General features: G+C 41.0%; 1 protein-coding gene across 4 annotated transcripts in view; it reads right to left on the minus strand.

The window, feature by feature from the left end:
* CREM (cAMP responsive element modulator) overlaps positions 1-15,128 on the minus strand; it is a 68,263-nt gene extending 53,135 nt beyond the window's left edge. For all 4 annotated transcript variants that reach the window (XM_060097656.1, XM_060097658.1, XM_060097657.1 and 1 more), the window contains exons 1-2: positions 14,936-15,128; positions 7,438-7,534 (exon numbers count right to left, since the gene is read on the minus strand). In XM_060097656.1, the coding sequence (XP_059953639.1) occupies positions 7,438-7,475 (38 nt within the window). In that variant the 5' untranslated portion in view covers positions 7,476-7,534; positions 14,936-15,128. The remainder of the gene's footprint in view (positions 1-7,437; positions 7,535-14,935) is intronic.
* Positions 15,129-15,379: the final 251 nt, after the last annotated feature.

Raw genomic sequence — 15,379 nt, forward strand, 5'->3', positions numbered from 1 at the left:
AGAGAGCCGCCACATGACCCAGCAATCCCTCTACTGGGTGTATATCCAACCCCCCACACTAATTCAAAAAGACACATGCACCCCAGTGTTCACAGCAGCACTGTTTACAACTGCCAAGATATGGAAGCAACCTAAGTGTCCATCAACAGATGAGTGGATAAACAAGATGTGGTCTGTATACACAGGGGAATGCTACTCAGCCATAAAAAATGGAATTTTGCCATTTTCAGTAACATGGATGGACTTGGAGGGTATTATGTTAAGTGAAATCAGTCAGACAGAGAAGGACAAATACTCCATGATATCACATATATGTGGAATCTAAAAAATACAACAAACTAGTGAATATAACAAAAAAGAAACAGACTCACAGATATATTGAACAAACTAGTGGTTACCAGTGGGAAGAGGGAAGGGGGAGGGACAGGATAGGGGGAGGGGATTAAGAGGTACAAACTATTAGGTATAAAATAAGCTACAATGATATACTGTACAACACAAGAAATATAGCCAATATTTTATAATAAGTAAAAATGGAGAACCTTTAAAGATTGTGAACCACTGTATTTGTACACCTGTAACTTATATAATATTGTACATCAACTATACTTTAATAAAATTTTTTTTTTTTTTTTTTTTTTTCTTTTTGCGGTATGTGGGCCTCTCACTGTTGTGGCCTCTCCCGTTGCGGAGCACAGGCTCCGGACGCGCAGGCCCATCGGCCATGGCTCACGGGCCCAGCCGCTCCGCGGCATATGGGATCCTCCCAGACCGGGGCACGAACCCGTATCCCCTGCATCGGCAGGCGGACTCTCAACCACTTGCGCCACCAGGGAGGCCCCCTTTAATAAAATTTTTAAAAATTATTTTTAAAAAAAGTAATTCCAAGTGTGTAGCAATTTGGGCCCATACAGAGTAAAGTCTCCTAGTTCTTTATATTCAGGAAATTGAAGAATTTATTAGTTAAAATTCAATAACTGATATTTACAATAACTATCCTGAGTCATTAAGAAAGAAAATAATTATACTTTGTATAATTTAAGGAAATAGGAGTATACATAATAGAATCTAGGAAGACTCCCACCAAAAAAAGCACTAATGCTTAAAAAGGTAAAACTGGGCTTCCCTGGTGGCACAGTGGTTGAGAATCCGCCTGCCGATGCAGGGGACACGGGTTCGTGCCCCGGTCTGGGAAGATCCCACATGCCGCGGAGCGGCTGGGCCCGTGAGCCATGGCCGCTAAGCCTGTGCGTCCGGAGCCTGTGCTCCGCAACAGGAGAGGCCACAACAGTGAGAGGCCCGTGTACCGCAAAAAAAAAAAAAAAAAAAGGTAAACCTAAGCTATTCAGAAGTTGTTTTCTGAGATACAATGAAAGACTTCATAAGTTATTAAACATTTCAAAATGTTTTACACATGAAAGTGTTTTATACACACTATTTCATGCACTCACGTTCACTGTTCCCTTTTTTTCCTGGGTATTCCCCAGAGTTCAATCCTTTGCCCTTTTACTTTTTTCAGTCTACATACTATGGCTTCCTCAATCCTATATGCATTTGACTCCCAAATCTGTATTTGTGCTTCCCCCACCTAGTGAGCAACTTAACCTGGAGTTTTCACAGACACCTATCCCTTCCCTTATATTCCTTCTTTCAGTCAAGGGCATCACTATCCATTCAAGCTCCAAAGTTAGAATCATGTGTCTGTATGTGAGTCAGTACCACACCAACTACCAAAAAACCCATATAGCTAAATACCAGCCAGATCAGGATGCCATGAGGCCCTGAGCCTCCTAGTGAAGAAAGGCAGAAATGGAAGGTTAGCAGCACCACCCTCCCCCCCGCACCCCGTTCATCCTCCCTGCCACACTTGGCATCATCCACTAACCTCCTATCCCAGCACTGGACCAAGCAGCTGCACTGCTCCTCCTCACAACTGCTACCGTCCACTCACACATCACAGTAAGGTCCCCTGTAAGCCATGACTAAACTGCAATGCCCCTTCACCTATGCCAGAATCATATCCATTAACATCTCACGTTCTGGTTTCCCCAGCCACTGTCAAAGATACAAGCTCCTCCCACATTTCATTTTCACTCGCATAACCAGTGCTTCCTTTCCCCCCATAATAACAGTTGCTCGCTCCTGTTCTCCTCCGAAGCCTTTGCAATGTGCTGTCTGGAACTCCCAAAGCCCCCCACACCCCGCCTCAAGAGGGCGCTGTTTGTCTTCCCACACTGAATCAAGATCCCAATGTTGACCTGGCATCCTCACTGATCCCCACTATTTCCCAGCTGTGCTTCCTCTGCTCCTTCATAAAAACTCTTGTTCACGGAGCCTCAAGGTAGTTGGGTGTACCATCCTACACTACTCATCCATATGATAATCATCAGCTTCTACTTTCAAGGATTGACACTGAAGACTTTGGCACCTGACTTAAAAAAGCTTTCCTCTACACCATTCTGTGTTATGTTCCACCCTCAAAACAAAGGACCCATCCCTCACCCTGATGCCTCGGTTTAATGACTTCCTTCCCTCCCCTACAGCCTTCTACCTGAGGGGCTGGACGTACACTGGACCTTGTCAGTGTCCAAAACTGCTCCACCTCTGAAATAATTAATTCTGACATCCACACTAACAATATCCTATCCTCCCAGCTCACACCCACCCTCAATTACTCCCATCACGCCTGTATTTCCACCACACTGATCTCTAGACCACTACTTTCTCCCTTTCAATCAGCCTCCTCCTTTCTTCACATCCCGTCCTACTCAGCTTAGAATCCATAGTTTCTCATTTTAACTGTTGTTTCCCAATACCCTAAATTCCCTTGTCCCTTTTCCTTCTGTTTTATCTGCTTAGTAAATACCAATCTCAGATAAAACCTATTCTGTGTCCTCTATGCCTGCACCAATGAACAATACTGAAAAAAATTTAAAAAGAGAATATTATTAAGGCTACTGAATCCAGTTTTCAACCTCAAATAAGCAGCAATCTTACTGCTTCCTTGGAAGCTTACTCTCCCATTCTCTGCTACTGTTTCAATTCTCCCTCTTCTCAAATCCCTGAGCTCACCTACTATCACATTCCACATAAGACCTTGCCTCCTGCTTCAGATGAGAACCCCCTCAACTTCCTGCCACCAAATCAACAAATCCACTTATATCTACACCTGCATTTTCCCTTGCTTCCAACTCCCCAGACTTAAATTCCTGTCTGTCCTTGGGATCCCTCTTCATTAGGCTATGGGGGCATTACACTAACAATTACCCTCTGCCCTCCCCAATGGCTTCCTCCTGCCAAGATTTAAGCTTGTTCAAGTCTCCCCAACTACACACACACACACACACACACACACACACAACCACTGAACGAGAAGTCATTCTCTAGCTGCTCTCTCAAACCTCTCTTCTTCCTCTCACTGCTAAGCTACTTTAAAGAACTGCCAACACTATCTCCATTTCTTCACCTCCCACCTACTCCCAGACAACCCCTAACTGGCTTCTGCCTCACGAAGACTTCTCTAGTAAGGGTAATCTATCTCAGTCACTGAATCCAATGTTCATTTTAAGTCCTATCTTGTCTGTTCCCTCAGCAGCACTCAAAACTGCTGACATCTCCCTTCTTGGGACTCTACCTTGAGGTCACAATACTGATTTTCTGCTCTCATCCGATTCTCTGACAATTTCTCCCTAAGCTCCTTTGCCAATTCCTTCTCCTACTCGGTGTTAACCTTCAACACTGCATTCTTCAGGACTCTGGTTAGCTTTCTGGCCTCACTCTCAAATCTCTCCCTGTGTAATATCATCCATTTCTCTAGATTCAAGCACCAGCTGTGTAAGCTTATGACTCTCAGATCTAGATCTCTGGCCCAGAGGTCTCTCTTGAATTCCAGAATCATACAGCCAAGTGCCTATTTAACATCTCCAAATAGATGTCCTGCAGGTACCTCAAACTCAATGGGTCCAAAACTAACTCCTTTTCTTTCTCCACAAACATGTTCCTTCTCTGAGTTTCGTACCTCAGGAAATGGGGCCCCACCTTCAATCCATCTGCTCCAGTGGAAACCTGAGTGTCGTCCTGAAACCCTCTCCCTTCCACTCCCTACAGCGTCACCACCAGGTGGGATGATTCTACCTTCTAAAGAACAATTCAGTCCTCTTCTCTGCCACCACTGTCCTGCCAACACTTATCTTTCTGAAACTTATTTCTGCTTAAACCTCTTCAGGAGCTTCCTATTGACTACAGGATAAAACCCAAACTTCTCACAATAATCCTAACTACAACTATCATTTGTCGAGTGCTTACCATGTGGTAAATGCCTACTAGTTTTCATTCTTAACAACTTTATAAGGGCAATATAGCTAGTTCTGCTTTTAGAGGTGAGGAAAAGGAGACATAAAGAGGTTAAGAATCTGATTTTACCACAAAGGTACTGAGTGGCAAAGCCAGGTTTCGAACTAAGGTCTTTTTCAAAGTTCATATTCTCAATTACCAAACCAAACTGCCATTCAATTTCTTTCACAGTGTGACCTCATTTTATCTTTACAGCCTCATCTCCAGTCACCCCATTCCTTCCCACACGCTGCATTCCAGCCTCCTTATGAGCCATCTTTTGGTCAAATACACATCTTATTCCCCCAGTTCTAAGCTTTTATATCTGCTCTTCCCCGTTCCTGGGATGCCCTTCACTCCTTCTCTGTCCAACAGGCGCATTTCTACTCGTTCTGCAAAGCCTGGCTCAAGGACACCATCTTTCAAAGCCTATTCTAATAGCCTTGGGCTCAAATACTCTGTTCTGAGTTCCCAAAGCATCTTGTGCAATCCCCTCCATTTCAGCACTTATCTAGCATATACCACATCTGTCCACAAAGTACTAGCACAGTGTGTGCAACAGAGACCACATCTTAGATTTCAATGGATTCCCAGTGCCTAGTACAGAATCTACCATAATCATTAAATAAGCCAATTAATCAACTATTCTGGAAGACTATGCAACTGTTAGGTGTTACTAAAATGATAAAAATAAGGTTCAGAGAGATTAAGTGACTTTCTACAGAGCACACAACAGACGGCATGATAGAGGGTGAACAAGAGGTCTTGTGACTGTGACCTCAGGGGTCCTTCCACAGCCAGTGCCCTGAGCAGTAGTCCCGTTTAGACACATCTTAAAAAATGCTGTGCTTTTGAGTATGCTGCACCTGTTGTCACAATCTTCATTCAGACATGCTTTGTCTTTCCCACTAGGATGTAGAGACTCTAATCTTATCCCATTTTATTCTCCTGGAGTGCCTCGTACAGTGCCCAGTACATGTCATTCAGTAAAAGTTTGATACTAAATCAATTTATTTGAAGGTAAAAATCATCTACAGAAGAGTAAGGTCAGCACTACCAATTTACACACCCTGTCATTTTCAACTAAGTTCATTCTGCTGATCTATATCCAACTGTTCTCCAGTACCACCGCCTAAACCCACTAAAAACCAACCCAGGCCAGGACTCAGGGCCGAAGATTCAATTAACACTTAAGTGCTCAGCATGGGTCAAGCACTGTACTGGGTATTTTCAAACACTAACTCAGCAGGAAATACGGGACCCAGACCTCAGCTGGAAATGATGTACATCAACACTAACATCTGTAATTCAGCCTCAGTAGTCCTGATGGAATTTATTTAAAAAGTGTAAGAGAAAGATCCATTTTAATCTTGCATTGTTCACTTAAATACTTTATAGTGAAAATTAAAGAGGTGTACATACAATATTTCCCCCCAAATCTCACTTTTTGTAACAAATTTTAATCATAGTTATACTAGTATTAATAGAGTAATCTATAAATTAATTATGTAATATTTTAATCTTAAACAAATCCAAATTAGACAGAAAAAGACCAATTAGGAAATATAAATTACAGAATATTTAAAAATAAAAACATATGGGATAAAACAATAAAAAAAAATAAAACAAATTAAAAAGTCCATTAAGCACCATAAGCTAACAGTAAGCAAAATACTGGCAAACATTCAGTTCCACAATTCTAAAGAACAGATAAGGATTTGCTAAAATGGGCATATTTAAATTTATAAATGATTCATGGAAGTAGCAACATTCTTTTCTTATGAAAGCTAAATATTTCTTCTGAAATCTTTTTTATATTATTGGCAAACCATTTTCTTCTTCAACAGAAAAGTAAATGTTATCCCAATATTTTCTGAATATATTGGGATTCAGTTCAATAAATGTTAATATAACTAATGTTTTAAAAGAATAGGATCCATCCAGTAGCACAAGTTTCAAAGACTTCCAGGGTGAACTACTTTTAGGGGTTGGGGGTAGAATTGTATTTGTTTGCTTACTCTGTTATTTTCTAGGCCTTTAGTAGAACATCTATGTCATACTGCAAAAACTCCCGAAAATACTGAACTACAACAAACAGTACAGTACTGTCTGTATATGATTTGTATAATATACATTCAAGAAATGAATACAAAGGAATATATCTGTAAAAATGATATTTACAATTATAGAAATATTGAGGTAATTAATGACCAAAGTTATTTCGGTATACCTATGTTTCAAGAACACACAAGATATTTAAATAGAAGAAAAAAACAGAAGAAAAAGGAAAAACATTTTAAAGAAATGCTATCGTAAGTACCCAGGAAAGTGTTCATAAAAGATAGGAACAAAGAAGAGAAAAGGAATACAGACCAAAAATATCTAAATGAAAAATAAGACAAAGGCAGTTTCCTAATTATAATTAAAGTGTACAATGAACTAATAACTTCTAAAATCTTACTTAGTTGTATCCAACTTGCAAAGACAAATTACACTGCAGAGCGACTATATTTACCCTTGTAAAAATTTTCACCTCTTTTAAAAATAGGATCCAGCAGCAAAAGGAAAAATTATTAAAGTTGTTTCTATTATCTATTTTTAAATAGTTTTACCAAAACTGTCAAAGAAAATTCATTTTCTTTTTGACGCTAGACCCAACTGATGAACCAGAATGTCTCTGAAAGTAACTAAAAGAAAACTTGAAAAATAGTATTTGGATTTCTGTAAAACGCTTGGTAGAGACTTCCCTTTGTTTTACAACTTCAGGTACAAATGTAAGCAGAAAAACGAAAACTCTGTCCACATCCTTAAGTACAATCTCCTTTCTGACTGGAAAGACCAGTGCTTAGAATGAGCTGCCCGTGAATGTCCGCCTATCCTCTGCATTGCCTCACACAGCACATGGTGGAAGAGAAACTCCCTAATTGAGTAGCTGAGCAATTTGGGTACATATTATTATATTTTTCATTATAATGTGTATATATACATATACACATACACATATATATGTATGGTACATATACACCATTAATTTATCCATCATTTTAACTTTAAGCTCTCTAAGTAGAACTTTAAAAAGAATAGAAAAATAATATATCCACCTACCTTAGATTTGTTTTAATATATTTTTTTTCCTGCCACATTTTCTCATTAAGACATTTGTAGTCAATGCTTTGCTCCTTCGTTTTCTTCTTTATTTATCCTGCAGTAAAATTATAATGTCGAGTTGGCAGATCATAAGATTTTATTTAAAAAAAATTAAAATCTCTCACAACGACACCAGAATACCCCAATTTCCATAAAACAAAAAAAAACCCCAGCATAGAAAGGTGAAAACAACTCTGTATTTTTTTCAAACTTACTTCTATTCAATTTCCTTATCTTCTTAGGAAAAAATTCAAAAAAAATTAAATCATGTACTACTTACCATTTTCCACTGAAGAGAGTGCAGTGCTGCCTAAATCACTTCACACACACTACAAATTGCTCATAAGTATCAGCTCTATTTTAAAATAATAATTACTTAATAAACTGAATGAATCTATCATTTTCTCAAATTTCATTCCACTGAAACAAATTTGTCAACTATTTTTCATTTACCGTAACTTCAAAACTGGGTTTTGTCAAAGAATTTTAACTGCAAACAAAATAGTAACCGTTCCTTTAAAATCTCCTCTGATAGCCTTTAATACATTAAAAAAACTGTTTTAGACACTCTAGCAATTAAACCCCATTTTTTTTTTTTACTAATATCTCTTTAAAATACACATTTGACATGCTGAATGAAGTAAAGGTGGCAAAGAAAAAGACAAAAGGAGAGCAGTGAGACCTCAATTTGTTTTAGATTTGAAAGGACCAACACCCGCATCCCTAAGTTCCTTCCAGGCGTCTATGCCAGCAACAGAGGTGCTTGGCAACAAACATGCTATTTCCGGGGTTCCCTCCTAAGTGGTCCCTCTAAAATGATGTCACACCATCCCACCCAATTTGGAAACTGAGTCAGCAGGCAGGTGTGCTGCAACTTACTACGGGCACCAGGACAATGGTTACTGTTACCACCTGCCCCCACCCAACCATAGGGACAATGAGGAAAGGTAAGGCACTCGAACCGGGCAACCTACAACATGAACAAGAAACAAGGCTGGTGACACTCCTTCAGATTAAACCTTATTCTGTATTATAGGACACTGGCATTTTACATGGGGACATCTTATCTTCCATAACAACTGTGTAACCATGAGGGCAGGGGCTACTGATTTATTAAACAGTGATTGGCACCCAAGATACCCCAGCCTTTGTGCTTGGCACCAAGACACAGATAACAAGATGTCCCTGATCTCCAGCAGCTTGGGTTCTAATGAGGGAGACAGATGTTTAAACAAGGAATAATGATAATATCATCTGAATGATAATGATGAGCACGGCACCATATAAGAAGAGAGAAGTAACTCCCAATTTCTCCTGGAAATACCATATTCTTTGGTTTAATTTCTGAGTAAGTAATACATTATGATTCAGAACTCAAGAAGTAGAAAAAGGTATTTGGTGAAGTCTGGGAACAGCCACCCATTTCCTCTTCCCAGAGGCTGCCAGCATTGAAGACAGTCTCAGCTTCCTGCCACCCCGTCACAAGACATCAAGAGAGCAAATGACTAGCCTCACAACAGAATAATGACCATCAGATAAACCTGATCCTGACTCAGGCTCATCTGAGAATTATTTCATTCCAACTACTCTCTAAGAAGTCATCACTGATTGATCGCCTGCTTGCCAAATCTTCAAGAATGATCTTTAGTCCCTATCCTCCTTAACATGCCTACAGCATTTCCCACTCCCCAAATTTCGCCCTCCTTGAACTCTTCAGGACACCGCGTTCATGTTTCCCTTCCAAGTTATCCAGTCCTTAGCCTTAGTCTCCTCTGGTCCACTCTTTAAGTACTGGTATTCCCAGGCTTCCAGTCACAAACACCTCCACACTCTCCCCCTAGGCTGCCTCATCCCCCCTTGATGTGTCTCAAATCTCACCTCCAGCCTGGACCTCTCTCTCCTGAGCTCTAGCCTGTATGTATCTGCCTATTTGACATCTCTTAACAGTTTCTTCAGAGATCCTCAAGTCTAATATGTTTAAAACTAACCTCAACTCCCTTGCTCTGCATCTCACCTCTTGCTGTACTTTTATCTCGACTGGGGAGTGACATCCCCATCGGCTCAGCCACCCTATCCAGGAGTCCTCTCTCTTCATTCCCCACTTCCCTTGTCCCCAGTTCCTGAGGTGGCAACGCAGTCTACTGGTCGTAGCATAGCAGTGTACGATATAAACAGCGTGGCACTGGAGGTTGATCTGGGTGTTAACTTGAGTTCTACCCCTTATTAGCTATAGTTTTTGCAAGAAAGGCAAAATAAAGACCCCACTGCAATTAGCACGGTCAAAACACAAAGAAAAGAACGTGGAATAAAGGGAAGTACACCTCTAATGGAAGCAGGAAGAGAAAGAACACAGAAAAGTATAATCTGTTTCTTGAGTTCTGGATGAAGAAAGGTTTTAGCTCTTTGGGAAAGTAGAATATCCTCAGAGGTTAACTATGATTTAAGTAGCAATAGCAAGTAAGGTTTGAAAGAAAGTAGGAGAAGAATATGAAGCTTATATTGTAAAGCTGGTCCTCCTCAACCAAGTCAATTAAGAAACTGGGAAAAGGCAGGCTAGCTAGGAGAGAGAAGTACAGTTGACCCTTGAACAACACAGGTTTGAAACAGTATGGGTCCACTTATATTCGAATTCTTTTCAATAAATATATTGGAGGGACTTCCCTGGTAGTCCAGTGGTAAAGCATCCACCTTCCAATGCAAGAGACATGAGTTCAATCCCTGGTCAGGGAACTAAGATCCCACGTGTCATTGGGGGCACCTAAGCCCACACACCACAACTAGAGAGAGAAAACCCACATGCCGCAACTAGAGAGAAGCCCACACACCACAACGATAGATCCAGCACAACTCAACAAAGGTCCTGCGTGCTGCAACCAAGACCCGATGCAGCAAAAATAAATAAAAACAAACAAACAAATAAATAAAAATAAATATATTGGAAAATTTTTTGGAGATTTGCAATAAGTTGAAAAACTCACAGATGAAACTCATAGCCTATAATTATTGAAAAAAGAAAAAGGTATGTCATGAAAGTGTAAAATATATGTAGATACTAGTCTATCCTTACACAGGCATAAGGTGATATTTAGTATAAAATAATGTGTTAGTTTTCTTACTGTTTTATAAGTTTGCTTTCAAAGAACTACATTACTGTACAGTATTCCTCTCTCTCATAATTGGAGGAACTGCAAATCAGCTATCATCACAGGTAAGTGGTTTTTTAAAAAAAAATAACAATGTTTCCAATACTGTATTATGAATATGACTGTAATACTGTATGCCATAAATTTCTACAATGATTCATTCATTAGTGTTTGGACTAGGCTACCGTGAAGCAATCATATCAATTACACTAGGCAATCATATTGCTGCTTCTTCACTATTAATGTATGAATCGTTATACCTATAAATAAATACAGATTTCTTTTTCACATTATCTTTTCATTTTTGATGTCAAGTGTCAGTAATACATATTACATCTGCAGTGTTTTATATCATATGACAATACTGATGTAAGTACAAATGATTCATCTCATAAACTTATGGTATTGATAAATACAGTACAGTACTGTAAATGTATTTCTCTTCCTTATGATTTTCTTTTCTCTCGCTTACTTTACTGTGAGAATACAGTATATAATACATATAACATACAAAACATGTTTTAACTGACTGTTTACATTATTGGTAAGGTTTCTGGTCAATAGCAGGCTATTAGTAGTTAAGTTTTGGGGGAGTCAAAAGTTATACAGGGATATTCAACTGAGAAGCAGTCGGCGCCCCTAACTCCCATGTTGCTCAAGAGTCAACTGTAATTACAAAAAGCTAGGTATGTGAAGTTGAGAGGGATGCGCCTATGGTTATTATGCATTTTAAGGGAAGGAGATGAGTACAGGAAAAACAAAGCAATACAGTAGTAACAGGAAATTATGCCACTTTCAAAGTTTTGTAATCTTTGTGAAGTAAAGTTAGAATAACTTTCAAATAACCATTTTTACACTTTTGTGTAAAAACAGAAGTGGCCAGGAACAGTTCTTCTAAATAATTATTTGAAACACTTGTAAATACTGTCTTTACTATTTTGAATATGAATCATACAGAAAATCAGGCAGCGTTCTAATACAGATTCAAGGCCACTCCAGTTTAATTGCTTCCGATACCCATTATTATTTAAAAAGAAATCTAAACTCTTTACTAAAATCACCAGAGGATTAACTATTCAAGCATCTCTTTTCGGTTCATTCCCCACCTAGTGCCTGCTTTTGTCTATTTCAGTCAATGAACAGCAGAATCCGCTGCTAAGGAGGAAATGAAAAATGAAATTCAAATAGTCATGGCCTACCTCCACCTCTCCAAGCACACCCCGCCAGGCTGAGCCCCCGCCCCATTTCATGAAGGGAAACATAACTTTCAATCTATCGGGGAAGTTATTTGCTTGGCTAATCATTGTAGGGCTTTTCTTTCAACAGAACACTCCATTACCGCACTTTAAGTACATTTCAAAACATTTATTTACACATAAAGTACAACTGCATCGACTACTAACTAGCAAATCTGGGAAAGAGTATATAAGACACAGGAATTAGCTAAGGTTCACAGAAACGAATTTCAACGTTATAATAGTTCCTAGGTTGGTCCTATCTTGTGTATATGAACAAAACTAGTACCTAAGTGTAGAAACATGCCTAAATAAGTTCAATTTAACTCCTCCATCAATTTTAAGAGGTGCAAAAGCATCCCAAGTGTCTTTATGCGTGATATATAGTTGCCCCAATTCCAGAGCTGGAAGCTTTCATCATAATCAATGCTAGGATATAAATTCCTAAGCATTTCTAGGCAAAAAAATAATTTTTGTGCTACCAATGCAAAAAAAGAGGCTGTTTGAGAATATGAACAAAACTCTATGACATTTGACATTCTGAGTTAGGATGGTCTAATTTTAAATCTGCTGAGTTAAAAAAACAAAAACAAAAACTTCACTAAGATAACCTTGAAGAAACTGAGTTTGTTTTCTGGAATTCTCAAAAGTAAACAATGTCAGAATCACATGAACCCCACTGTTAAAATTTCACAGGGTTTCATTTTGACATTTGATTGGTCTGGTTGTACTTTTCTGTTCAGAAAGTATGCATGAAGATGCTTCCCATTTGGGGAGAACTGAGAGACTTCAAAAGAGCCTCACAAAAAGTTGCTAGTAAGGTTTTCTTGGAGGCAAGCATCCTTCTTCACCAGTGAGTTATTTAAACAGTCCTAAATAACATACTAGCTCATGCCTTCCCTCAAAATTGTTTCACATATACCTTGCCAGTAATTTCCCATAACACTCCTGGGAAGGTCAGTCAAGATTTGCAAACTAGATATTTTTTTAAATTGCTATAACTGTATTATACCAATAAGACTTGGCTTGTCTTCATGAGTAATATTAAGATAAATCCCAGCTAATGTCATCCTTAGGTTTTCCTCTTCATTCTCCCTTATTGGCTACTGGATATCCTACAGCATCATTAAAAGAAAACCCATGAATGAGAGATTTACTTTTAAGAACAGGGCACACTTTATTGTGTGATTCCCATGGTAAAAAGTATTTTAAATACCCTGTGCTCTTTAAAATGAAATTAACAAAATGATTTTAAATGTTTACTTCTACATATGTATAATGGATGAGAAACACTTTCCTTGAAATCTATATTTTTACAATGTATATACTTGTACTGATAATATTGAAATTGTATTCAATACACACACTGCTATTATCAAAGGTGACTTTTATATATATCGACATCTGTTCAATAAAGTAGAAATACTTAACAGAATTCAAAGACATTTCAGGCTTATTTCCTTAATGACCAATACTGATTGCATGTCAAAACATCAATGGTTCAACTGTTAAGTGTTTGCATTGTTCAGTTTTATGTTTAAAAGTCTACCTAAATGGGACTAGACATTTAAGCACTTTCCAATAGACTACCCACTTCAACAATAAACCTGAGTTACTTTTCTGGCCGAATATTAACCTGTAGAGAATACCAGGTTGGGGAAAACAGGTATATACGTCTATACTGGTAAAGATTCAGTCAGGATTCCTTACGTATGTTAACAACCTGAAACTCTTCCTTACTTTTCATGAAATGTGCATAATTTTAAACATGATTTCATATTTTAATCATGCAGTGATTTGCACCAATAGGAAACTAGAGTAGTCTATGGAGTCTGGAGTTTGTTAAACTCACCCAATTTCAGTAAACTGCTGGGACAATGTGAAAACAAAAAGACTAAAGAGCTCCTTTGTGTTTACACATTTAATAAAAATTTATTCATACATTCTTATAAAATGTGTACACAAAACATCCGTGTAATTACAACTTCACACTCACCAAAGCGACTCCAGGTTGAACAGCCAGTCACTGGGCAAGCATTTGCTTACACTGAACTATTCACAGATGCACCAAAAATGTTTGTGTCATTACCAACATTTAACATGACAATGCTTTCAGTGTTTACTCATCCAGGATCAAATCCACTGAAAAGCTGCGTTTGGATCAATAAGCAGCTTTTTAAACATCAGTATCTTAATACTTAGCATAAATTGGCCAAAACACATTGTTTGCAATTTGACTTTCTTTGGGGGAAAAAAAGTTCCTTTAAGTTCAAAGTTTCAAAGACTACGACTTTGAAGGGAAAGCTGCTTGTTATCCAAAAGTAGGATCGAGACTAGGAGAAACACATGGTACCCACAGGGAAAAAACTAGAGAACACGAATTATTCATGTAATCTAACACAGTCTTCACACTGGACCTCTAGCCCTGCGCATCTCGGTTTGTGTTTGTTTCCAGGGAGGGCGGCTGCACTCCCAGCAGCCCGGCGAATTAGGCAGGAAAGGAAAAGTTGTTCGGAAGCCGCTCCGGTGAGCCGCCCGGTTACAGAGCCTTCAGTGCGGACCGAGGCTGGTCCCGCGGGTCAGCATCGCTCTGACCCCGGCCAGCCGGCCGCCCCTTCCCGAGCCACGCAGGGAGCGTGAAGAGGCTCACACTCGGGACCGTGTCCGGGTCCCGGCGGGGACCGCGGGGAAGACGTCCGAGGACGCGCGTCCCTCTCAGTTCGCGCTCCGGCTCCGGGGGCCTTGCCGGGCTGGCTGGTCCCGGCGCAAAGGGGACGCGGGGCACAAGGGCGGCGCGCCTTCCAGCAGCGCCGCGGCAGCGCCCCGCTCGCTCGGTCTCGGGCCGCGAGGACCGGGAGGCGGCGGCTCTGACGAGCGACGGGAGAGGACGGAGCCACGTCGCCTGCCTGTCCGGCGGCCTCCGCTCCCTCGGAGCCGGAGAGGTGGCCCCTCGGAAAGCGCCCGTCGGGTGCGCGGGGCAAACAGCGGGAACGGCCGGGGCTAACCGCTCCGCCCTGCCCCCGCTCCGGCGCCCCCGCCTCAGGCTCCGCCAGCCCTGCCGGCCGGCGCGCCACTTACCCAACGCGAAGCGATTTACGTAGTGGGCCTCGTCACTGCTTACGGACGCAAGGAGGTGGGACGACGAGCCCCACCGGGACCGGCGCCGGCCCACGTCGCCCCACGTCAGCACTGATGTGGCCACCGCGGCCTACCCGCCGAGCGCGACCCAACGCGGCGTCGCAGCCGCCCGCCCGCGTCCTCGAGTCCGCCCGCCCGCCGGCCCCTGCCAGTGGAACGCCGCGTGAATCCACGCTCGAACCCCGCCCCCTACCGGCCGCCGGGGGCAGTGCGGCGCCGACAATCCAACAATTGAATGGAACGGGGCGGGAGAGGGGGGGTTGAGGGGCGGGGCTGAGGGTGGACTGGGGGCGGGGTCTGAGGTGGGGGAGGAGGAGGTCGGGGCCTGAGGATGGAGAGGAGGAGCGTTGCTGGGGGCGGGGCCTGAGGGTCGGGGGCGAGAAG

Source organism: Mesoplodon densirostris, chromosome 4 (genome assembly GCF_025265405.1).
Source record: "Mesoplodon densirostris isolate mMesDen1 chromosome 4, mMesDen1 primary haplotype, whole genome shotgun sequence".
NCBI classification, from domain to species: domain Eukaryota; kingdom Metazoa; phylum Chordata; class Mammalia; order Artiodactyla; family Ziphiidae; genus Mesoplodon; species Mesoplodon densirostris.